We start from the raw sequence: 27,946 nt of genomic DNA on the forward strand, positions 1-27,946 counted from the left end.
TGAAATTTTGATTTGGTCTGCTGAATATTTATTGGTATACATGTCAATAGGTTGTTCGAATGTTGATAGAAAAACACATTGAATGATCTCATTGGTGTACAATATGTTGTTTTAATGTTGATGGATAGAAAAACACATTGAAAATCAATAAACTCTGTTAAAGTGATGTCATTTGAAAACTAATCAATAAAATATGACATTTTAACGTGATGTCATTTGATAACTGATAATAAGATATGACAAAAATTCAATTTGAATGTATAGAAACATTTAATTTCCAGTACGTTGATTGAAAATTATGCATATAAATTATAATATACAGTCACTAAGTAAAGTTGATACATAAACATGTAAACAGTATATAAAAATAATGTCCATTTATATTTCATATACACTCAATACACAGGTATATAGAGGATATCTAACAGTGTTTTCAGTAATACCAAATATATTTCACGAGTGGGGCTAATATTTTGATATTTTTCACGAGTGCGCAGCACGAGTGAAAAATATCAAAATATTAGCCACACGAGTGAAATATATTTGGTATTACTGAAGACACTGTTAGATATTCTGTTTATTACATTTTTTATCAACGAAAAACCTACCCGGTATGCTAACTAGGCCTCCAGCGAATGTTTGCATACAAAAAAAAGTAGTTTCCCCTGTCCAGGTGCTGACATATATGTCGGGCTTTCTGATTGGTCAATTATTGTGGTATTTTCTAATCATTAATTTGATTGGTCAAATCAGCAAAAGTGATATTTTTCACTAGTGAAAAATATGATATTCTTCACTAGTGAAAAATATCACTTTTATAGAATGAATAATTTTTGATATTTCACTGGTAAAAATGTAATAAAATTGTATCTTAAATTGACACAAAAGAGTTTCTATAATAACTAAAACGTGGAAGGCGAGATCAAGGATTGTCCTACACTATTATGGTTGTGTTACTGGGCACTCTTTACCCCAATCGCTCTAGGAAGCATGCAACAGAATTCTTGTACAATGTTCTACCAATGAGGTAGCTACCAGCTACTACAAGTAGAATAAAGCAAAATGACCTGGGACTGTTCTGAGGCACGACAAAACATGTAAAGTGTTATAAACTATCTAAAACGATAATTCATGTACACTTACTTGTTGATAAAGTATCAATCCATTCATGTACAAACTGTTGATGGACACATCTTAAATATAATCAAATTATAATTCACTTGCATCCTACTTTGTTCAAATATTGGATCACTAAAACAACTTTGCGTTTCTGGTTTTTATAAAATAGGGAACACAAATGAAACAGATAGAGTAACTCAGTGTTTCGTTTGTTTCGTTTATTTCAACTCTAAAGGGATAAACCAGAAAGTAACCCCAAGAGGTCACAATCAAAACAAGTATAGCGGTATATACAAATGGGACCTACACTTAAACGATAAGAAAGGCTAATAATCACTAATTTTAGATATAGATATGGACACAATATTGTTACTGCGTTTATTTATCATAGCTTTATAAAATTATGTAAGTCACATCATATAAAATTTGAGTTATTATAACTTTTAAGTGACTTTAATTAGGTGTCGTATCAACAGGTCTCCATATGGTGGTAATTAGAGGTTACATGACAGCCTGTCAAAAGTTTCCTGTCGTGTTAACCTCTATTATTGGAGTAGTCATGCAGCTTTTGACACCGCAATTTTTTAAAAGTAAAGATACAGCATTATATTTACATACAAAAGGTACTAGGTATACTACACTGCACTAAGTGAACTGATGGCAAGGGCTTGTATCCTTCATTTCTATTTTAAATATCTTTCTGTTTTTATGTATTTTCCTGACCATCGCCATCAAACATCCCAAAAATCCATCAATGTTTTTAGAATTTGGATCAGAATTGACAAACCTATCTCTGATATCTAAAACATTAAAGTGACTAACTCTAGTATCAGACTCGGTACATATATAGATATGTTTCAGGATCTTAATTTATGTATAGAAATTGACCTTGATTTTGACCGGTGCATACAGTAGTTAGATTATGTTTGTATGAATAAGATAAAATGATGAAGCAAGTTTTCCTACTGCACATGAAGGTCATTTGGTCCCTATTGTATATGTATGTAATTTAGATATAAGATCCTACCAAAGTCCTTATAGTAATCACAGTTCCTTATGTTTACAAGTAAGTGCATAGTATGTATCCATAGTTTAATTCTAGGGATGAAAACAGCAGTTTTTGATGACAAATTCTAATTTGTGTACTACTGAGTCATGTCTGTTTGTAATTACACGTACATTGGATTAATTAGATAATACTTAAAAAAGGCAGATAACTGACGAGTTGTCTCCCTTTACATTAATCTCAAAGTACTGTTTATTGCATTTATTATTAGGCAGGTTTACATGGATTGTCTCCCTTTACTTTCCATTTCGATTTTCACACAAATGCTCTTCACTAGATAACACAGATTTACTGATTGGTTTGTCTCCCCTTAATCCATCCAGGCCAAAATGTCCATTTATCAAGTTTCATCTAAAATGAATGATGAGTAGTCTTCACTTAACCTCCACGTCTATAAAAGATGATGTTGATGGGTTGTCTCCCCTTAGTCTCTCCACTCCAGACCCAGTGTCTGGTAGACAAAGCTGTATACATCTGTGATTTCCTCGATCTGTAACAAACATGAGAAGACTGACTTTTTAAGCTACAATCTTATAAATGAAGTCATTTTCCTGTGCCCAGTATATTTATATGATTGTATATTGGTTAGTATTCTTCTTTGAGTTTACAATATCTGTCAACTGTACATTACATTGTACATGTATATCCATCTGCCCATTTCTCAATTTTGTCACAACGCATGAAAATGTGAAAATTTTATTTTGACATTATTTGTTAATTTAAATGCTGTACCAATGTATATGGTACATGTACGTTGTATACATGCATATTGTCTACCGGTAACACAGTGCAGTAAAACATTAATTGTAGTAATCTAACACTTCCAACAGAAATATCACACTCACCACTTTAGCAGTAGGCTTGCCTGCCCCATGTCCTGCTTTAGTGTCTACACGGATCATCAGCGGGTTCGTCTAAAAGGTAATAAAATTAGTGTGTCTTTATACGTAGCAAGTACATGCTCACATAGATGTATTTTATATGAACAAGATACCAGAGGGATCTTAGCGCCCACCATTGAATGAACTAGTTTTATGTAAATCTGATCTTTTATCTACTTTCACTTTCTTTTCTCTTTTCTTTTATTTATCTGATAACAAGTGGAACCTACATGTACATATGAAATTAAAAGATCTAAAAAGAACCTCCCGTATTTTGATTTTCTGATTGGACTCAAAATTGAATAGGCACAAATAAGGACACAAAAGGGGATCTACAAATCAATTTGGCGAAATGTCTTTCTTGTATTTTTCTAAGAAAAAGTGATAACAAGGATTGTTTTCCAGACGTACAACTGACAATAGAATAACAGGAATTTGAATAGCTTAACATCAGATGATGGTAGATTAAAGATCCCAAACAAACCTGCTTATCGCAAGATCTCATAACGTGTTGGAGCTCTGCGATGAACTTTAGAGAGTGTAGCGGGACCACACGATCATCATGATCAGCAGTGAGGAGGAGAACTGAAGGGTACTGGACGTCTCCTGATGGTACTCTGATGTTGTGTAGAGGTGAGTATCTATAATAATCAATACAATTTATATTGAGTATTTTCTAATTCACAAAATTAGTCTTAATGTCTATCAATCATAGATTATACTGGTCATTACATAAATGGCATGTATTCACATTGGAATGATTATCACCAAATTCAGTATAGATTAAAGTAACTAGTTTACTGTAGTTATCGAGTAGTTAGACCTGGAAACAAACTCGCCCATGTTAGTTATAGTTCATACCGTTAAAATACAAACAAACAATGCTTCTGTCTTAAACCATAAATAACCTCTAAAAATAGTGTGAATATAAAAAACCTCTACTAACTTTATCCTCACACTTCTTATGACTATTTACAAGGCAATTAGCTTTGTATGCAAGAGTTACATGTATATAGGTTTGTACTCATTAGAACTACTTAATTATGGTTTTGATTAGATCTGTACAAGGGTTCATTAGGTCTGTACAGGGGTTCGTTAGATCTGTACAGGGGTTCGTTAGGTCCGTCCAGGGGTTCGTTAGGTCCGTACAGGGGTTCATTAGGTCTGTACAGGGATTCATTAGGTCTGTACAGGGGTTCATTAGGTCTGTACAGGGGTTCATTAGGTCTGTACAGGGGTTCATTAGGTCTGTACAGGGGTTCATTAGGTCTGTACAGAGGTTCATTAGGTCTGTACATGGGTCCATTAAATCTGTACAGGGGTTCATTAGGTCTGTACAGGGGTTCATTATGTCTGTACAGGGGTTCATTAGGTCTGTACAGGGGTTCGTTATGTCTGTACAGGGGTTCGTTAGATCTGTACAGGGGTTCGTTAGGTCTGTACAGGGGTTCATTAGGTCTGTACAGGGGTTCATTAGGTCTGTACAGGGGTTCATTAGGTCTGTACAGGGGTTCATTAGGTCTGTACAGGGGTTCATTAGGTCTATACAGGGGTTCATTAGGTCTGTACAGGGGTTCATTAGGTCTGTACAGGGGTTCATTAGGTCATTAGGTCTGTACAGGGGTTCATTAGGTCTGTACAGGGGTTCATTAGGTCTGTACAGGGGTTCATTGGATCTGTACAGGGGTTCATTTGGTCTGTACAGGGGTTCATTAGGTCTGTACAGGGGTTCATTGGATCTGTACAGGGGTTCATTTGGTCTGTACAGGGGTTCATTAAGTCTGTACAGGGGTTCATTAGGTCTGTACAGGGGTTCATTAGGTCTGTACAGGGGTTCATTAGATCTGTACAGGGGTTCATTAGGTCTGTACAGGGGTTCATTAGGTCTGTACAGAGGTTCATTAGATCTGTACAGGGGTTCATTAGATCTGTACAGGGGTTCATTAGGTCTGTACAGGGGTTCATTAGGTCTGTACAGGGGTTCATCAGGTCTGTACAGGGGTTCAATAGGTCTGTACAGGGGTTCATTAGATCTGTACAGGGGTTCGTTAGGTTTGTACAGGGGTTCATCAGGTCTGTACAGGGGTTCATTAGGTCTGTACAGGGGTTCATTAGATCTGTACAGGGGTTCATTAGGTCTGCATGTACAGAGGTTCATTAGATCTGTACAGGGGTTCATTAGGTTTGTACAGGGGTTCATTAGGTCTGTACAGGGGTTCATTAGGTCTGTACAGGGGTTCATTATGTCTGTACAGAGGTTCATTAGATCTGTACAGGGGTTCATCAGGTCTGTACAGGGGTTCATTATGTCTGTACAGGGGTTCATTAGATCTGTACAGGGGTTCATTAGGTCTGTACAGGGGTTCATTAGATCTGTACAGGGGTTCATTAGGTCTGTACAGGGGTTCATTAGGTCTGTACAGGGGTTCATCAGGTCTGTACAGGGGTTCAATAGGTCTGTACAGGGGTTCATTAGATCTGTACAGGGGTTCGTTAGGTTTGTACAGGGGTTCATCAGGTCTGTACAGGGGTTCATTATGTCTGTACAGGGGTTCATTATGTCTGTACAGGGGTTCATTAGATCTATACAGGGGTCAATAGGTCTGTACAGGGGTTCATCAGGTCTGTACAGGGGTTCATCAGGTCTGTACAGGGGTTCATTAGATCTATACAGGGGTCAATAGGTCTGTACAGGGGTTCATTAGGTCGGTACAGGGGTTCATCAGGTCTGTACAGGGGTTCATTAGGTCTGTACAGGGGTTCATCAGGTCTGTACAGGGGTTCATTAGGTCTGTACAGGGGTTCATTAGGTCTGTACAGGGGTTCATTAGGTCTGTACAGGGGTTCATTAGGTCTGTACAGGGGTTCATTAGATCTGTACAGGGGTTCGTTAGGTCTGTACAGGGGTTCATTATGTCTGTACAGGGGTTCATTAGGTCTGTACAGGGGTTCATTAGGTCTGTACAGAGGTTCATTAGATCTGTACAGGGGTTCATTAGGTCTGTACAGGGGTTCATTAGATCTGTACAGGGGTTCGTTAGATCTGTAGAGGGGTTCATTAGATCTGTACAGGGGTTCATTAGGTCTGTACAGGGGGGTTCATTTGGTCTGTACAGGGGTTCATTAGTTCTGTACAGGGGTTCATTAGGACACCAACATACACTGTCATCCCCTCCCTATACGAGGTGTGGAGCACCATTATAACACCAACATACACTGTCATCCCCTCCCTATACGAGGTGTGGAGCACCATTATAACACCAACATACACTGCTTCAATGTGTCACACAAATTCTATTTCTCTTACTTGATGAGATACTTGAATTCGTCTGGTTTGTCAGCACAACCGAAGTCCGTTGTCCACGCATGACCAATGGTGAATTTGTGGAATTTTAGCATATCCATTACACTACAAGACAAAAATACCATCATAACATATCTGGATCTTAAAATGTATGCACTGTGTGGTTATATTTAATCAAGGATTAAATTGAATACATTTTTATGTTCGCTCTTGGACCAGTTTTTTGTGTTATAGCTTCATAACACAAACAAGAGTTGTCACAAGAGATATACACACACGTACTTTAAATGTGACGAAAACTATTTGTAAAATGTGCAGAAAGTTGTATTCCTCCAATGGTAAGTCACAGTTCTACTTTCGTGTTCAAAGTATATATACATTGTAATAGACTTTCGATAACAGATGGATTAAAGTATTTTACAGCCCGTACCAAAATTTCCAGTTAGCTTAATACTCCAATAAACAATCCTTTCGTTGTTTTTTTTCAGTGTTAAATAAAATTATCAAAAAAAATACTTGACAATTTTGGTTCATTTTTTTCTGTGTAAATAAACACACAGGCAGATGGAATACATGTAAGTATAACTGTTACAGTTTTTTAGTTACTGAACTTGTTGTTGAAAGCATTTCACAAAATATCGAGACTTGAATATAAAAAAAAAACATTAAAAAATTAATTGATTTTAATCGATCATTGATTGGGTACACAAGTGATGATCGATCAGAAAATTTCAACCGATTGCCAACACTACTATACACAATTCCTGTGGAATCCAACCTTATTGATGAACTCTTAGAAATTATTACGCTGCTGTACCAGCCAATCAAAAACAATGTTACATGTATCAGCCAATCAGAAACAATGTTACAAACTTAAGGTTTAATATTGCCTAATAACATAATTATTTAGGCCAAAATAATGAAAATGCATGTAACAAGCAAGATTAAATTTTAAAAAGAAAAATTTTAGAGCATACTACATCATACATGCCATATTTTTGGGAGACCAATAAGGGAGATTGATGATTATTTTAAGGGAATTTTGCCTAAAATAAGGGAGATTTGTGCGCGACATAAATATCGACATTTTTACTCAAATCACCATGAAATGTCCTGTGGGATACCTTATGTTGGACCATTTAGATATAAAAATATTCCAAGTGTGCAAGTGTATACATGAAATTATGAGAACAGAAGATGTTAATGTTAGGAGACTGCAGTAAATCTTATCACGATCATTCTAGATTTTGTATATTGTCTCTGTCATGGACTGTACAGTCATTGTAAACACCATGATTGACCACTTTGTAACGACCAACAGATGTGCTAATTTTGATAGTTTTCTAAAAGAAATTATCAGATTTCATCTTGCTATCACTGATCAACGATACACATGGTAAATGAAAAACATGTGTGATTTTGCGTCTGACCAGACTCTGTATCAATTACCATCATCAAAGTATGGTCCTAAAAGAAAACAAACCATAATTCAAGTCTGTTAGCTAAGGGGGTTAAAATTGTTTGTAAGCGACTTGCCTTTATTTCATGGTGATAGATATTCTAGCGCAAACATTACACTAGCCAGAGCTTCGTGTGAAAGCCGTGTCCAACAGGCGCCATTTTGATTGAGTGATCACGTGAACAGATGGATCACGTGATCGCTAAATTTAGCCAAATATCGCGAGAAAAACACTGAATTGTAAACAAAAATGGCGTCGGCAAAAATACCGGAGGGAATTACAAAATACGGGAATTTTGGCTCTCCTGCCGGGAGGAAATAAATGACTTGAAAATAAGGGAGATTTTGTCTCACGCCGGGAGGTATGGCATGTATGCTACATTGCAAAACAGTATTCCTGCATGTTAGAGATTGTTAAATTAATAGATAAAAAACATAATGTACAAAATGCTGCAGATGTTTCCATTTAGCTACTGGTAAGGGGTTAGGGTTATGAACAATTCAGAAGATTAGACACTTACAAAGTTATGAATCTGGGTTCAAACGGTTATAGGGCTCCGATCCTTGGTTCAATCATCTTGATTTAAGCATTTCTGATCTGTGCTATTCGTCAGGGCAAAAAATCCTTAACAAACACCAACAAATTTACCGAGTGATATGTTACCTACCCAACCTGGGCTATGACACACCCAAACAGATCCGGTCGCTGGTTACAGCACGCCCCCACTAGAAGTCCCCCGTTGGATCCTCCATTGATGCCGATCCGCTGAGGACACGTGTACTTCATCTCCACCAGATACTCAGCGGCCGATGTGAAATCGTCAAACACATTCTGTTTGTTACCCAACATTCCACCCTTGTGCCAAGTCTCTCCATATTCTCTATAAAATATCAATTGGTACATACATCAGAATAAGTCTATAAAATATATAACACGAAATTGTTATTTATTTACTTGAATATATCTTATTACCTTCCTTTGTCACATGTTTATAAAGTGTTTAACACTAAATTGTTATTTATAATTTACTTAAATATATCTGATTACCTCCCTTTGTCACGTCTATAAAATATATAATACTATTAAAAATTGTGATTTATTTATTCAAATATCTCTCTTTGTCACAAGTCTATAACATATGTGACATCAATAGGTATTACATCTGATTACCTCCCTTTTTAATCATATCTATATACTATTTCTCCAAGGCATTGAATAAGATATTCCCGAGGAATATTAATTAGCTACTAAATTGTGGGAGAGGAATAGGTTCGTAAATTATAATTTTTCAATAATTTTCTGGTTATTCTTTGTATTTTTTGCTTCAATCCCAAACCAAATAACTACACTTCAAACCTGTCATATGTGACCTAAAAAGGCAATAATAAAGGTCACATATGACAGGTGGTCTCTAAATATAGGTTCAGGTCATGTGTATAGGAAACAGCATAGTGAGGTGGAAATATGGTGACAATATCATATATGAGAGGGAATCACTTATATCAGGTGGTCAGTAAGGCAGGTCTGACTGTATATATTAATTCAGGTGGTCAGTAAGACAGGTCTGACTGTATATATTAATTCAGGTGGTCAGTAAGGCAGGTCTGACTGTATATATTAATTCAGGTGGTCAGTAAGACAGGTCTAACTGTATATATTAATTCAGGTGGTCAGTAAGACAGGTCTAACTGTATATATTAATTCAGGTGGTCAGTAAGACAGGTCTGACTGTATATATTAATTCAGGTGGTCAGTAAGGCAGGTCTGACTGTATATATTAATTCAGGTGGTCACTAAGGCAGGTCTGACTGTATATATTGATTCAGGTGGTCACTAAGGCAGGTCTAACTGTTGTATTAATTCAGGTGGTCAGTAAGACAGGTCTAACTGTATATATTAATTCAGGTGGTCAGTAAGACAGGTCTGACTATATATATATATTAATTCAGGTGGTCAGTAAGACAGGTCTAACTGTATATATTAATTCAGGTGGTCACTAAGGCAGGTCTGACTGTATATATTAATTCAGGTGGTCACTAAGGCAGGTCTGACTGTATATATTAATTCAGGTGGTCAGTAAGGCAGGTCTGACTGTATATATTAATTCAGGTGGTCAGTAAGACAGGTCTAACTGTATATATTAAATCAGGTGGTCAGTAAGACAGGTCTGACTATATATATTAATTGAGGTTGTCAGTAAGGCAGGTCTGACTGTATATATTAATTCAGGTGGTCACTAAGGCAGGTCTGACTATATATATTAATTCAGGTGGTCAGTAAGACAGGTCTGACTGTATATATTAATTCAGGTGGTCACTAAGGCAGGTCTGACTATATATATTAATTCAGGTGGTCAGTAAGACAGGTCTGACTATATATATTAATTCAGGTGGTCAGTAAGACAGGTCTAACTGTATATATTAATTCAGGTGGTCAGTAAGGTAGGTCTGACTGTATATATTAATTCAGGTGGTCAGTAAGACAGGTCTAACTGTATATATTAATTCAGGTGGTCAGTAAGGTAGGTCTGACTGTATATATTAATTCAGGTGGTCAGTAAGACAGGTCTAACTGTATATATTTATTCAGGTGGTCAGTAAGGTAGGTCTGACTGTATATATTAATTCAGGTGGTCAGTAAGGCAGGTCTGACTGTATATATTAATTCAGGTGGTCAGTAAGGTAGATCTGACTGTATATATTAATTCAGGTGGTCACACTAAGGCAGGTCTTACTGTATATATTAATTCAGGTGGTCAGTAAGACAGGTCTGACTGTATATATTAATTCAGGTGGTCACTAAGGCAGGTCTGACTGTATATATTGATTCAGGTGGTCACTAAGACAGGTCTGACTGTATATATTAATTCAGGTGGTCACTAAGGCAGGTCTGACTGTATATATTAATTCAGGTGGTCACTAAGGCAGGTCTGACTATATATATTAATTCAGGTGGTCAGTAAGGCAGGTCTGACTGTATATATTAATTCAGGTGGTCACACTAAGGCAGGTCTGACTATATATATTAATTCAGGTGGTCACTAAGGCAGGTCTGACTGTATATATTAATTCAGGTGGTCACTAAGGCAGGTCTGACTGTATATATTAATTCAGGTGGTCAGTAAGGCAGGTCTGACTAAATATTAATTCAGGTGGTCAGTAAGACAGGTCTGACTATATATATTGATTCAGGTGGTCACTAAGACAGGTCTGACTGTATATATTAATTCAGGTGGTCAGTAAGACAGGTCTGACTATATATATATATTAATTCAGGTGGTCAGTAAGACAGGTCTAACTGTATATATTAATTCAGGTGGTCACTAAGGCAGGTCTGACTGTATATATTAATTCAGGTGGTCACTAAGGCAGGTCTGACTGTATATATTAATTCAGGTGGTCAGTAAGGCAGGTCTGACTGTATATATTAATTCAGGTGGTCAGTAAGACAGGTCTAACTGTATATATTAAATCAGGTGGTCAGTAAGACAGGGTCTGACTATATATTTAATTGAGGTTGTACAGTAAGGCAGGTCTGACTGTATATATTAATTCAGGTGGTCACTAAGGCAGGTCTGACTATATATATTAATTTCAGGTGGTCAGTAAGACAGGTCTGACTGTCATATATTAATTAGGTGGTCACTAAGGCAGGTCTGACTATATATTAATTCAGGTGGTCAGTAAGACAGGTCTGACATATATATTAATTCAGGTGGTCAGTAAGACAGGTCTAACTGTATATATTAATTCAGGTGGTCAGTAAGGTAGGTCTGACTGTATATATTAATTCAGGTGGTCAGTAAGACAGGTCTAACTGTATATATAATTCAGGTGGTCAGTAAGGTAGGTCTGACTGTATATATTAAGTCAGAGGTGGTCAGTAAGACCGGTCTAACTGTAATATTTATTCAGGTGGTCAGTAAGGCAGGTCTGACTGTATATATTAATTCAGGTGGTCAGTAAGGCAGGTCTGACTGTATATATTAATTCAGGTGGTCAGTAAGACAGGTCTGACTGTATATATTAATTCAGGTGGTCAGTAAGACAGGTCTGACTATATATATTGATTCAGGTGGTCAGTAAGACAGGTCTGACTGTATATATTAATTCAGGTGGTCACTAAGACAGGTCTGACTGTATATATTAATTCAGGTGGTCAGTAAGGCAGGTCTGACTAAATATTAATTCAGGTGGTCAGTAAGACAGGTCTAACTGTATATATTAATTCAGGTGGTCACTAAGGCAGGTCTGACTATATATTAATCCAGGTGGTCACTAAGACAGGTCTAACTGTATATATTAATTCAGGTGGTCACTAAGGCAGGTCTGACTGTATATATTAATTCAGGTGGTCACTAAGACAGGTCTGACTATATATTAATTCAGGTGGTCAGTGAGACAGGTCTGACTATATATTAATTCAGGTGGTCACTAAGGCAGGTCTAACTGTATATATTAATTCAGGTGGTCACTAAGGCAGGTCTGACTGTACATACCCGCCTCCCCTGATGTTGGCTACAGCATACACTCCACTCATGTGCTGTATAAAGGCCAGACGGGACACAGAGAAACTGGGCGAGATTGAGATGTTAAATCCACCATATCCATACAGCATTACTGGGTTGTTACTGTTCATCTCCAGGCCCTGACAACAAGTAATCATGAACATAGATTTAACTAATTAATTATACAACATATATTCAACCCGTAATTAGTTGTTACTGTTCTTGTGCAGGCCCTGACAACAAGTAATCAGCATATATACAAAATTTATGTATATATTCAACTCAGAATTAATTATACATTAACACAGAATAATCAGTACTATTGATGAGCGCAGAAGTGCTGAAACACACATGCATCAATAGAAAGCTAAATTCCCTCCCCGACTTTGCCACAATAAGTAAACAACACAGTTACAGAAATTTTAGACAATTAACGTCACCAACTAATAAATACTAACACACACCTTGCAAGGTTTATCTACTTAAAAAAAATAGTATTATTAATTTATTATTTGTATTGATGGAGTTACCAAAGATGTGACTATATAAGCCAACTCTGAGTAAAAAAAAAAAAAAAAAAAAAAAATATAAACAACACAATATTTAACTCAGATTTTACTGTCATTGTTTATCTCTAGACCCTACCAACAAATAACATGATACATTCAACATCAAATTAACTGTACTTCTGAGTGTTTGCTATGTTTGTTAATGTATTTAATGTATTTCAACTTTTGGTTTATTATAATTCCATTACTTTTTTATGTTGGATAAATGTTTTTATTGTAAACTTTTTTTCATTTCAGCAATTCAGCAGGTTTTTGTGATGATTACTGTTTCAGTATTTCTCCTACAAATATATAGCTGAGTCAGTCAACACTTAATCTCTTGACTCCAAGTCAGAAGGTTGACAGTGAATTCAATAGGTGTTGGTAATTCTACTAAACAGTATAATTAACATAGATTGGCAGTAGGCTATAGGCATGCGCTCATCACTGGATAAAACAGCAGTAATAAGGGTAACTTACCTTTTTGTGTATAATAAACATAGGGACCTTCGTTCCATCCTTACTGCTGTAGAACACTTGCTTTGTTTCAAACTGACTGAAGTCAAAGCCTTTCACATTAATGTTTCTGAAAATCTATTAATAAAAGCCACGAATTAAAATCAATAAGAAACAGAACCTATATACAGTGATATTACAGGCAATGATTGTAAGTCAATTTTGATAATTTGTACCGGATTTATTTTAGTGGTTTTGTATACGTGATTATGCCTGAAGAGGACATGTATGCTCACGTAAAAAAGGATTTATGAAATCTAAGTACAGTATAGTCTTTAATATCATCTTATACATCATTGATATTTTATCGTACACTGCAATGCATTAAATCTGAATCCAAGGAAGTTACTGAAAATTACCATAATGTTACAAAAATGACAAATTTCCAAGAATATTTAATTTAAATAGTGACTCATTTAGACTATTGATATAAACTACGCATTATCAATAATAATGATGTGTTATCGAATATAAAAATAAACAACTATGTCAAACCTTACCTGGGGATTGTAACTATGTTAACCCTTACCTGGGGATTGTAATTATCTGATGTCATATCACAGCGGTAGATCGTACCAGGGGTCAGGAATGATACAAATTGGTAAAATATCTGAAAATTGAATGAAAATGGTGAAACAATGGAAAAGGAATCCTTTATAATACAGCATGGACTACTTTGAGGTATTTCTATATTAATTTTCAGGTAAACAACTCATCGTCATAATCAGAATTACCGAGATATCGTTTTCCACCCATTCATATTATTGTGATGACGGAAGGACAGGATGGATCGAATGAAATTTGAACATCACAACATCTGATTAAAACTCAAAATTTCTGTGAACTGAAGTCAACCCCCCCCCAAATAAAAAATAAAAAATAAAAACTAGAACTGTCACAAGGATGGCTGACTAATACCCCTGCAATCTGCACGAGTCAATGGTGAATTGGAACTCTTAATTACAGGCTAATTAAGATAACCCAGTAATATAGTGACCAGTTGCCATAGCAACCATAATTTTGAGGAAAAGAAAGTGGCATGCACATCTACCCATGGTCCTCTATATTTGTGTGAAGTTTCATTAAAATTGGTCCTTCGGTTTAGGAGGAGTTGTCCGGACAAACTTAAAGTTATGGTTCTTATCGGAAAACCTGTTTATTGTGACCAGTTGCCATAGCAACCATAATTTTGAGAAAAAGAAAGTGGCATGCACATCTACACATGGTCCTCTATATTTGAGTGAAGTTTCATTGAAATCAGCCCTTTGGTTTAGGAGGAGTTGTCCAGACAAACTTAAAGTTATGGTTCTTATATTAGGAAAACCTGTTTATAGTGACCAGTTGCCATAGCAACCATAAATTTGAGAAAAAAAATATGGCATGCACATCTACACATGATCATTAATATGTGTGTGAAGTTTCATTGGAATCGGCACATCGGTTTAGGAGGAGTTGTCTGGACAAAATGTGTCTACAGACAGACGGATGGAGGGCTGGACGGACGGACGGACGGACAACCTGATTCCAGTATACCCCCCCCCCCCCCCTAACTTCGTTGTGGGGGTATAATAACCAATCACCTCTCTCAAGAGACAAACTTCAGATAGAGACAAGGTGCCAAAACTCAGTATAAACATGCATACATAACTATATACAATGTATTGACTCAGAGACGCCTATACATCAAATCATTATAATTTACCCTTCCCTGTCAACGAACAGACAGAGGGGTCCACAACATTACCTCAGTATGCTTGCGCTTGCCAGAGTAGCCTGCTATTGTGCCTACATCCAGGGGAAGTTGTGTCAGTCTCGCACCTGTACTCAAGTCATGGACGAACAGTCGATTCTGTAACATTCAGCCTTTATTATCAAAATGATGCTAACTGTTAAAAATAAAATCATCAGGCATTTGTTGGTGAAGTTTCCAGGGATTTTCCCAGTTACATAATTTTAGTTTGCTACGTATTTTATCAACATTAAACAAAGACAATACATAATGTACATCCACAGACAGTATTGTACCTTAACATCTTCCAGGTAACACAATCTCATACCTTAACATCCTCCAGGTAACACAATCCCATACCTTAACAACCTCCAGGTAACACAATCCCATACCTTAACAACCTCCAGGTAACACAATCCCATACCTTAACATCATCCAGGTAACACAATCCCATACCTTAACATCCTCCAGGTAACACAATCCCATACCTTAACATCATCCAGGTAACACAATCCCATACCTTAACATCCTCCAGGTAACACAATCCCATACCTTAACATCCTCCAGGTAACACAATCCCGTACCTTAACATCTTCCAGGTAACACAATCCCGTACCTTAACATCATCCAGGTAACACAATCCCATACCTTAACATCATCCAGGTAACACAATCCCATACCTTAACATCCTCCAGGTAACACAATCCCGTACCTTAACATCTTCCAGGTAACACAATCCCTTACCTTAACATCCTCCAGGTAACACAATCCCATACCTTAACATCCTCCAGGTAACACAATCCCGTACCTTAACATCCTCCAGGTAACACAATCCTGTACCTTAACATCCTCCAGGTAACACAATCCCATACCTTAACATCCTCCAGGTAACACAATCCCATACCTTAACATCCTCCAGGTAACACATATTGTACCTTAACATCCCCCAGGTAACACAATCCCATACCTTAACATCCTCCAGGTAACACAATCCCATACCTTAACATCCTCCAGGTAACACAATCCCATACCTTAACATCCTCCAGGTAACACAATCCCATACCTTAGCATCCTCCAGGTAACACAATCCCATACCTTAGCATCATCCAGGTAACACAATCCTGTACCTTAACATCCTCCAGGTAACACAATCCCATACCTTAACATCCTCCAGGTAACACAATCCCGTACCTTAACATCCTCCAGGTAACACAATCCCGTACCTTAACATCCTCCAGGTAACACAATCCCGTACCTTAACATCCTCCAGGTAACACAATCCCGTACCTTAACATCCTCCAGGTAACACAATCCCGTACCTTAACATCCTCCAGGTAACACAATCCCGTACCTTAACATCCTCCAGGTAACACAATCCATACCTTAACATCCTCCAGGTAACACAATCCTGTACCTTAACATCCTCCAGGTAACACAATCCCGTACCTTAACATCCTCCAGGTAACACAATCCCGTACCTTAACATCCTCCAGGTAACACAATCCTGTACCTTAACATCCTCCAGGTAACACAATCCCATACCTTAACATCCTCCAGGTAACACAATCCTGTACCTTAACATCCTCCAGGTAACACAATCCCATACCTTAACATCCTCCAGGTAACACAATCCCATACCTTAACATACTCCAGGTAACACAATCCCATACCTTAACATCCTCCAGGTAACACAATCCCATACCTTAACATCCTCCAGGTAACACAATCCCATACCTTAACATCTTCCAGGTAACACAATCCCATACCTTAACATCCTCCAGGTAACACAATCCCGTACCGTAACATCCTCCAGGTAACACAATCCTGTACCTTAACATCCTCCAGGTAACACAATCCCATACCTTAACATCCTCCAGGTAACACAATCCTGTACCTTAACATCCTCCAGGTAACACAATCCCATACCTTAACATCCTCCAGGTAACACAATCCCATACCTTAACATCCTCCAGGTAACACAATCCTGTACCTTAACATCCTCCAGGTAACACAATCCCATACCTTAACATCCTCCAGGTAACACAATCCCATACCTTAACATCCTCCAGGTAACACAATCCCGTACCTTAACATCCCCCAGGTAACACAATCCCGTACCTTAACATCCTCCAGGTAACACAATCCCATACCTTAACATCCTCCAGGTAACACATCACCAGCTTGTTTCCCTTGACACAACCTGACCATTCTAGCACACTTTTCTCGTCTTCCTCTACCAGCGTAGTCCAGTGTTCCTAAAATATAGAATTCGTAAACCCAGAAAGTGATGACATGACAACATCAATATCAGATGGAGAGAATTAATTAGTAACCTGGTCAATCAATGTTCTTATTGTTAAATTGCTTACATGGGATTATAATTATATCAACTTCATTTGACACCAATTGCAGTAAAACAAATAAATAACACAACCTAATATATAAATCACTTTTGTGAAGGAGGTGTATGGGGTCTTACTGTGGGAGGAAACTGCACGACCCAGAGAAAGTTCACCTGGTCAGGCAGATGGCCTTGTACACACAAATGTAGTTTCACATCTGAATGGTGGATAGAGATCACCTAGACAAATGTCAATGCCACTGTATCACTCAACCACCCATACCTATAACACAATGCCTCTGCTAGGGATCGAACCCAGGACCTCTCACATACTAGTCTTTGGTTCACCCAACCACCCATACTTATAACACAATGCCTCTGCTAGGGATCGAACCCAGGACCTCTCACATACTAGCCTTTGGTTCACTCAACCACCCATACTTATAACACAATGCCTCTGCTAGGGATCGAACCCAGGACCTCTTACATACTAGTCTTTGGTTCACCCAATGTGCCACCCAACCACCCATACTTATAACACAATGCCTCTGCTAGGGATCAAACCCAGGACCTCTCACATACTAGTCTTTGGTTCACCCAACCACCCATACCTATAACACAATGCCTCTGCTAGGGATCGAACCCAGGACAGCTCACATACTAGCCTTTCGCTCACCCAATGTACCACCCAACCACCCAACTTGCTTTCACTTCATTCACTAAAGCATATGTTACACAAACATCATGACAACACCACTAGGATTCAATCACAGGAAAGCTTCATCATTATAATTATATACTAGGGACCTATATTTTAAGTTTTAGAAAATTCTCAAGAAATAGCAATAACAAAGAATTGTTTATAATGGGTTAAGAACCAGATGTGAGGCGATTTGTACAGCCCACCATCTGATGATGGTAAGCTAAGGAGACAAGTTGAACCAGAAAACATAATCCTAATCCATAGACGGCCCGTCTTCCTGTGAGTTTACATACCATGTCTGGTCGAGAGAGGTCGATGTTGATGAGCTTGTATCTTGGAGCATTTAAGTTCGTCTTGAATGTGAGAACTGTTCCCTCATTTGTGATGTACTAAACAATAAGAAAGAGTATCTATACAGTATTTTACTACAAATTGGAAGTGTTTTTCCTTTAAATTTAACTATAAATTTTTGTTTTACTGGCAACTAAAGCTGGTATTGTAGACAATAAAATGTTGAAGAAAAAATTAGTGTACAATTGTCAAATATAATAAAATTTAGGATACAGAAAAAGGGAGAAATAGAGGAAGACATGCAGACAGAAAGAAAAACATAAAAAGAAAAAGATGGACAGAAATAGACAGACAGACAGACAGAAAGAAAGAGACAGACACACACACAAAGAGAGAGAGAGAAAATACATAAAAGACAGAAAAACTCATAACATAACATCAAAAAAATCCTTATTTGAAGTTCTTTTTACAAAATTAAATGTTAAAAAATATACCTCATACTCAGCATCAAAGTTGTCTACGACTTTGACATAAGGGAGAAGCCCTGTGATTCCGTCCTTCAGACCGTCAAGGTCAACGTAGAAGAGTCTGTTGACTGGATCACAGCCTTCCGAGATGGCCAGTACAAGGTAGCGCCCACACTCAGTAACTTCTGCACCACTAGACAATGAAATCACAAAATTAATACAGCATTTTATAAATAAATTATTTTTTTCTACTCTGTATGAGTGTTTGATTAAAAATCACTTGGCTGTCATCAAGACACGAGATCAAAGTCTGACTGGAGCTAAAAATCAATATTTCCACCAATATCAAAATAAGAGCATTTTGGGAATAACATATTTGGTTCTTCCTATACCAAATTTATCCACAAAAAAAGCCCCCTTCTCTGGTGTAAAACTTATAATAAGTATTAAAAACTTGAGGTGTTATTTTACAGTGTGACTATAGTGTGACCCTCTTTATACTGTAATAAACTCAGTGGGCAAAAATCTGAAATTTTTCATAATAATAGTTTAATTCTTCCAAAGTTTTGTATTATTAATAAAGGAATTTCACACCAATTTTCCTAAACAGGAAATGTTGAAACTTTATTTATATATCATGAAAAATACTTACATCATCCATTTTGGATTGTCTGTGAATTCAGCCACTAACACATCTTCTGATTGGTCAGTTCCCAGCCTATGGTAGTAAAGCTTCTGGTGAAGGTTGGAGGTAGTTTCGGTCCCGTCAGATTTGCCGTCCTGTTCTGGGTATCGCTGTAATCAGTAGAACAAAGTTTATATAGTTTTATTTTGTCCACACTGTTGTGATATTGAGTTACATAAATTACAGTTTTATTTTGTCCACACTGTTGTGATATTGAGTTACATAAATCACAGTTTTATTTGGTCCACACTGTTGTTATATTGAGTTACATAAATCACAGTTTTATTTGGTCCTCACTGTTGTTATATAGAGTTACACAAATCACAGTTTTATTTGGTCCACACTGTTGTTATATTAAGTTACACAAATCACAGTTTTATTTTGTCCACACTGTTGTGATATTGAGTTACATAAATCAGTTTTATTTGGTCCACACTGTTGTTATATTGAGTTACATAAATCACAGTTTTATTTGGTCCACACTGTTGTTATATTGAGTTACATAAATCAGTTTTATTTGGTCCACACTGTTGTTATATTGAGTTACATAAATCACAGTTTTATTTGGTCCACACTGTTGTGATATTGAGTTACATAAATCAGTTTTATTTGGTCCACACTGTTGTTATATTGAGTTACATAAATTACAGTTTTATTTTGTCCACACTGTTGTGATATTGAGTTACATAAATCACAGTTTTATTTGGTCCACACTGTTGTTATATTGAGTTACATAAATCACAGTTTTATTTTGTCCACACTGTTGTGATATTGAGTTACATAAATCACAGTTTTATTTGGTCCACACTGTTGTTATATTGAGTTACACAACTCAGTTTTATTTGGTCCACACTGTTGTTATATTGAGTTACATAAATCAGTTTTATTTGGTCCTCACTGTTGTTATATTGAGTTACACAACTCAGTTTTATTTGGTCCACACTGTTGTTATATTGAGTTACATAAATCAGTTTTATTTGGTCCACACTGTTGTTATATTGAGTGACATAAATCAGTTTTATTTGGTCCACACTGTTGTTATATTGAGTTACATAAATCAGTTTTATTTGGTCCTCACTGTTGTTATATTGAGTTACACAACTCAGTTTTATTTGGTCCACACTGTTGTTATATTGAGTTACATAAATCAGTTTTATTTGGTCCACACTGTTGTTATATTGAGTGACATAAATCAGTTTTATTTGGTCCTCACTGTTGTTATATTGAGTTACATAAATCAGTTTTATTTGGTCCACACTGTTGTTATATTGAGTGACATAAATCAGTTTTATTTGGTCCACACTGTTGTTATATTGAGTTACATAAATCAGTTTTATTTGGTCCTCACTGTTGTTATATTGAGTTACACAACTCAGTTTTATTTGGTCCACACTGTTGTTATATTGAGTTACATAAATCAGTTTTATTTGGTCCACACTGTTGTTATATTGAGTTACATAAATCAGTTTTATTTGGTCCACACTGTTGTTATATTGAGTTATATAAATCAGTTTTATTTGGTCCACACTGTTGTTATATTAAGTTACACAAATCACAGTTTCATTTGTTCCACACTGTTGTTATATTAAGTTACACAAATCACAGTTTTATTTGGTCCACACTGTTGTTATATTGAGTTATATAAATCACATGTGTTTATCATTATACCAGTTCTTCAGTTTTTTTAAATGCAATATCAGACATCAATCTAGACTTTTAGATATCAATACAGGACTTGAAAGTCTTTGATCGACAGAAATTAAAATAAAACTTCTATGTCTGTCTAATGAACAATTACTATCAATAAAAGCAGCAAAACAGCTTGAACTGCAACAACTTAAAAAGGCCCAGATGACCTATCACATTTGTTTAAACCTTTCCCTTTTTAATAGTAACTCCATCTATCATAATTACAGCTATGTGTTCCAAATCAGTGCTCTGCTAATCACTAAGTATTGCCTGAATTCATTCAACCAGATATGGCTGTAACGCCAGATATCAGATTGAATTTTACAGTGCACAACATGGCGATAAAATAATTTTTAAGGCCTTAAGACAGCATCTATTTAAGCATTGATGTCATTGTTTTTAGTTTCATCGGGGTATGAAACAAGTTTTGTTTGCAAACTGTATGAATCCGCGATGAAACGAAAAAATACTTGACATCAACGCTTATAATTAATTTTTGAAAATGATTTTCTAATTTAAAACATGTTTTATGTACAATTTTACTGGTTTTAAATGGGATTCTTTTTTTCAAATCAATACACGTCAATTGTCGTATTGTGACGTCACATTTTTCGAGCCATTCTCAAAATTTCTTTCATAGAAGAATGAAAAGAATTTTTCGACCAATCACATTTGAGTATTTACCATGAAAACAAAGAAAAATTAATTATTATAATTTATTTCTATTATTAGGAGAAAGGGTAAGTACTGTTTAGCATCAAGTGAAGCAGTTTGGAAAAAAAATGGAATCAAGGATATGTCAGATAAGATTGAATCTATTTATATCCTTCCAGTCGTAATTTACTAGACTATGTTAAATTAGTGTACAGTGTCACTTACGTTGTAAAAGAGACCTTTCTCATTATGTGTCCAGGCCATGCTGGAGAATTTCACCCTTTCCAAAACATCTGGAAGATCTTTAGACCCTGGTGCACACTTAAACTATAAAAAAGACAAAGATATTACAATATATTTGTGTTTCTTAATATTCTGTGAGATGTGTTCAAACATTTGTCCTCTCAAAAAATATGCGAGATGTGATGTTATTGCATGAGAATTAAATACTCTATACAAGCTACAGATAAAACAGGATTTCTTTACAAACTATATTCAAATGACCTTAATTGTTATCCAATCAGATCCACTCTGGCTGAGGCCATAAGCAAAGTATTGTCCTTTTTCTGAGAAGGCGGTACCCCGGAGTGAAATGGTTCCATCCTCAGACAAAGTATTTGGGTCTAGGAACACTCTAGCCTCTCCTTCTACTGAATCTTGTACAAACAGGACGCTGCAATAAAGACAATTCAGTCTGAACATGCAAACACTTTCACTTCACAAAAATAATGACCTCTGTATACAGTATTGACATCATGACTCGATCATTTTAGTGTTTATAGCCATAAGAAAACTTTTTATTTGGACCCTTAACAATTTAGATTTCTGTAGATAACCACAGCAGTAGTACACCTACTCTAAACCTTACCTCTGGTTCTGTAGGGGACTCGTGACCTTACCTCTGGTTCTGTAGGGGACTCGTGACCTTACCTCTGGTTCTGTAGGGGACTTGTGACCTTACCTCTGGCTCCGTAGGGGACTCGTGACCTTACCTCTGGCTCCGTAGGGGACTCGTGACCTTACCTCTGGTTCTGTAGGGGACTCGTGACCTTACCTCTGGTTCTGTAGGGGACTCGTGACCTTACCTCTGGTTCTGTAGGGGACTCGTGACCTTACCTCTGGTTCTGTAGGGGACTTGTGACCTTACCTCTGGCTCCGTAGGGGACTCGTGACCTTACCTCTGGCTCCGTAGGGGACTCGTGACCTTACCTCTGGCTCCGTAGGGGACTCGTGACCTTACCTCTGGTTCTGTAGGGGACTTGTAACCTTACCTCTGGTTCTGTAGGGGACTCGTGACCTCACCTCTGGTTCCGTAGGGGACTTGTGACCTCACCTCTGGCTCCGTAGGGGACTCGTGACCTTACCTCTGGTTCCGTAGGGGACTCGTGACCTTACCTCTGGTTCCGTAGGGGACTCGTGACCTTACCTCTGGTTCCGTAGGGGACTCGTGACCTTACCTCTGGTTCCGTAGGGGACTCGTGACCTTACCTCTGGTTCTGTAGGCCAGAGTTGTGGTAGTAGTAATAGTTGTCTCCCCTTTTGTATGGACAGCTAAACTTTGGATAATCCCACATTTCTTTGATCCTTTAAAGAAATAATTTCTTACAATAATACAACATAGTACAGCATTTAATTTTTTTATGATTATTCAAACATTCTCTCTCAATTAGTAGTTTGATAATTTTTTCTGAATGGATGTGCGTGTAGTGCTCGATTACTTGCAAACAGTATTGTGTTACGGATCAAATTTGATAAATCACTTACCTTGAATGGAGTTTTTCTCTGACAGGACACTGGTCCAAGTATGGCTTAGATAAATCATTCTGGGCCTCTACAAATGCTTTGGTTTCCTCAGAATCTGGATCCTCAAGCCACTGATATGGGTCAGGTATCTGAAATGGGAATTATTCAAATTTAACACTTTGTACACATGGAATATCAATATTAGTTTTTCATGTAATTTGAAAACTGGGGGAAATGCACTTTATTTATCAACAAGAGATCCAAAACGGATCTTGGCACCCATCCTTGAATGATTTTTAACAGTCCTAATATATAATCATGATCCTGTGTGTCTTGGTTATTAAGGTAATATCAATAGACCCCTGTAAACTTGAAAATAGGTCAAGGTAATTCATTTGAACAAACTTGGTATAATGGTATGTATTAAAACCTCTGTGTACCCAAATATTTGTGGATAGCATTAATTTGGAACCCATCACTTCAGGCACAGAGGTTTGTTACAAATGATATATATATGAGATAGGTCATGATCACACATATACATTCCTACACCCCTGTACCAATACTTTAGACCGTAGCTGTTATAATGTAGTCCTACAGAGAGATGTTATATATATATTCCTATACCCCTGTACCAATACTTTAGACCATAGCTGTTATAATGTAGTCCTACAGAGAGATGTTATATATATATTCCTACACCCCTGTACCAATACTTTAGACCATAGCTGTTATAATGTAGTCCTACAGAGAGATGTTATATATATATTCCTATACCCCTGTACCAATACTTTAGACCATAGCTGTGATAATGTAGTCCTACAGAGAGATATGTTATATATATATTCCTACACCCCTGTACCAATACTTTAGACCGTAGCTGTGATAATGTAGTCCTACAGAGAGCTGTTAAATATATTCTCTATATGGGACCTGTGTGTCTGGTAATTGAGCAAAGTCAAATGTATTGAATTAATAAGATATCATATATTGTTACAGTATGTCATGGGTTAAATAACATCAAACAGTACATGTCTGTCAAAATTTTCGAATATAATTAAAATATAAAGAATAATTGTCAGATAAAAAATTAGCCTCTCCTGAGTATGACCCGTCCCACGGCTACATATCATCAAGGTCCGAGGATATGTAGTCGTGGGACGGGTTATACTCGGGATTGGCTAATTTTTCATCTGACATTTATTTTTTTTGTGACATAGATCCGCGCCTAGCCCATCTGTCTACACCCATCTTGTATCAGAATATAATTTGCAACAAACTCCTGTGGTTCGTGGCAGTCTTTTACAGGTCAGGGAGAAGTCCTGATTTCATTATGTTAGTGATATTCCACTTTATCGCTAAATAAAGCTATGAAAACAGTATCAAATCGAAGCATTTCTTCAAGAAAAGGTATATGTGACAAAAAGTGAGAGTTATATAGTTGGTAGACCTGTGCATGATCCATGTACTTGGTTGTAACAATATACCAAAAATAAAATTTAAATGTCACCTGTGCATTTTTCCGTAAAATCGCTGTTTTGCTATCTCTATACTAACCGAATTGCAAAAGGGAAGTAACTCTCTTAGATGAGGATGATGGCTATCATCTTCCGAGTAGGAAAACAAAATTGGGTTATTCCACTTCCGTTGCAGCGACTCCGTTTAATTGGGAAAATTATGGGAAAGTATATACCGATTGTTGTGATGTTCAGATGAATTAGATATTAAGAAATAAGCAAAGGAAACAGAAATTGCAATTTCCTGTTACAAAAAAAGAAAATACATTGATGTTCTTAATTTCAAATTGATAAGACTTTTAGAAAATACTTTATTTCATATTAGAAAACGGGCACTTTCACATTATGAGGAAGACACAAATTATCATGTTATTCAGTCCAGGATACTCTAAGGTTAGTAATGATCAATCACAACAGGCAAGGAGACCTCAAGGGTTCATCAATTTATTTGTCGACCGGTTTTCGCCTGTTTAGGGCTTCATCAGGACGTACAAATTACAGATTTGTAGCTCCTAGCGTACTAATTTGGAGGTTCCAATTCAATTGCTAACTATGACATGTTACATACTGTTCTATAGTTAGTACATTCGTTACTATACATACCAGTGTTATACATATGCATTACATTCGTATATATAGTATACTTTCAATGACACTGCTATTCTCATTAAAATCCTTTAACTATTATCATTCTTTGAGTGATTTATTACCCCTAACAGTTATCCCTATCTTTTCTTATATTACTAATTAATATATTCATCTAGGCATACAGTTGAAGACGATTCAGACTTATAGCATAATAGTTTGTAATCCACTTTTGTTTCCGATTTCAAATGTGAATTTAATTGTTTCGTGATAATTGTTCATGGCCAAACGGAAGGAGGCAAGTGCCTCTCTGAAGTGCGTCCATATGAAAAAGATATCATCTATATATCTCCACCATACTAATAGTTTGTACTCCATTCTGTTTTCTCCGGTTTCTTCTGTTCTTGTTCGGTAATTCTTGCTACTAATTAATCGATAATGGTCAGGATCTTGTCTACTACATGTACATAAGGTGATGCGTTATTTTTTCTAGTGACGTGAAGTTTTATCTGTTGAATGCTATATATTTTCTATGATATTTCATACATAGCTGTTCTTAATTTCAAATTGGTCAGACGTTTAGAAAATACTTTATTTTATATCAGAAAACGGGCATTTTCACATGATGAAGAAGACAATTAAGTTTGTTATTCAAGCAGTGGGTCAAAATTACCCAAACGGTCCAGGATACTCTATTTCTATAAGTGAAGTGAAGTTTTATCTTTTGAATGATTTATTTTCCTTGACATTTCATACAAGGATGTCCTTTATTTCAAACTGATTATTACACATGCATCATTTTATATATTAGAATATGGACATTTTTAAACACAATACGTTAAATAAAATTGATTCATTGTGAATACACCTTAATGAAAAATGCCCAGTGTCACCCGGTATGTACTTTGATTGGCCACCTCCCGCTAGCTAGATGTCAAAGTTAATAGTTAAATATTATTTTGTTAAACTAATGAGATGTATAAGCTTACAATATCATGTTGAACACTCTCCGACCATGTAACTGTTTTATTGTATATCTATGCGTTATCATGTTGTTATATTCACTTATGGGCTGATAGGTCCTTGGAATAAATTGAACTTGAACTTGATGTCACCATATTAACATAATTAACATAGTATAATTGTCTGTAGCCAATTTCAGGAGGTACCAAACGCTTTTTATCAGCAGTATTATCAAGCACAGACATGCAATACATATCTTATATTGTTAACTACGTGTTACATACTGTTCTATAGTTTTCATGTCTCAAACTCGTCTCAAACACACACACTAGAGGCCATCCTTAAATGACCTTAGCTGTTAATAGGATGTTAAACAAAATAAACCAAACAAAACGTCTCAAACTATGTTTTGTTACAGCCGGCGATTTAAGGTAAAATTTATCTGAACAAGTCAGTAGTAATTGATATTATTTACGGTATTTACGGCCTGTCACTGTGTCCGTGGACAATCTGCGCCTTGAAGGCGCACAACCAAATCTCGCGACACAAAGCTTCCGCTCCAGATAACAATGGGGCATGCGAGATGTAGCGAGACTTACTTATGATTCCGATCTCTCCGATATACACGTCACGTCTCTGATAACACATTGTTTAAATTGCAAAATGTAATTAATCTATAGCAAACAATCAAAGCAAATGTTTATTGTCAACTTTGGATGACTTCCTTAATCTATTATAGCGATTTTCATAATTTTTGGTCAACTTTTTAATTTTTACCTGCTGTCCCTACTATAATAGTGAAATCAGGACTTCTCCCCGACCTGTTTTATACATTCACGGCATAGTTTATGTACCTTGGTGCCATGGTAATCGTCGATAACACTGGCGTCACGTCGAGCTTCTGGTCCCTGAAACTTCATGCTGGCTTGGTGTAGCGGTCTGATAATTTGCTTAACAATTTGAATGCAAGAAGTAGACAACCGGTTTCTGAATGTATAAACCGGAAATACAATGCCGGAATTCGATAGAGGATTCTAAAGGGTTAGACGATTTACAGGATCGGGCACAAACGGGCAGGATCGGAGTAGAATCGGACCGTTCTGGCTATGCTTATGCATTTAGTTTGATTTTAACAAGGATATTTTAAACGTTATGGCTAAATTTTAACAAAATTATTC

General features: G+C 36.6%; 1 protein-coding gene across 2 annotated transcripts; it reads right to left on the bottom strand.

The window, feature by feature from the left end:
* Nucleotides 1-2,202: 2,202 nt before the first annotated feature.
* On the bottom strand, nucleotides 2,203-27,796 carry LOC117316552 (prolyl endopeptidase-like). 2 transcript variants are annotated; one of them, XM_033871194.1, is made up of 19 exons: nucleotides 27,623-27,796; nucleotides 23,725-23,852; nucleotides 23,449-23,544; nucleotides 22,465-22,633; nucleotides 22,186-22,287; nucleotides 19,585-19,727; nucleotides 18,960-19,125; nucleotides 18,468-18,563; nucleotides 17,281-17,385; nucleotides 15,146-15,250; nucleotides 13,931-14,011; nucleotides 13,366-13,479; nucleotides 12,329-12,477; nucleotides 8,498-8,710; nucleotides 6,374-6,475; nucleotides 3,551-3,707; nucleotides 3,031-3,099; nucleotides 2,581-2,675; nucleotides 2,203-2,522 (listed from the first exon to the last, which is right to left on the bottom strand). In XM_033871194.1, exons 1-18 carry the CDS (start codon nucleotides 27,686-27,688, stop codon nucleotides 2,610-2,612), a joined length of 2,127 nt encoding a protein of 708 aa, XP_033727085.1. In that variant the 5' UTR covers nucleotides 27,689-27,796; the 3' UTR covers nucleotides 2,203-2,522; nucleotides 2,581-2,609. The 2 variants fall into 2 exon arrangements, with proteins under 2 accessions (XP_033727085.1, XP_033727084.1); XM_033871193.1 differs by having other exon boundaries at nucleotides 2,203-2,675; nucleotides 27,623-27,795.
* Nucleotides 27,797-27,946: the final 150 nt, after the last annotated feature.

Source organism: Pecten maximus, chromosome 18, assembly GCF_902652985.1.
Source record: "Pecten maximus chromosome 18, xPecMax1.1, whole genome shotgun sequence".
Classification (NCBI taxonomy): Eukaryota; Metazoa; Mollusca; class Bivalvia; order Pectinida; family Pectinidae; genus Pecten; species Pecten maximus.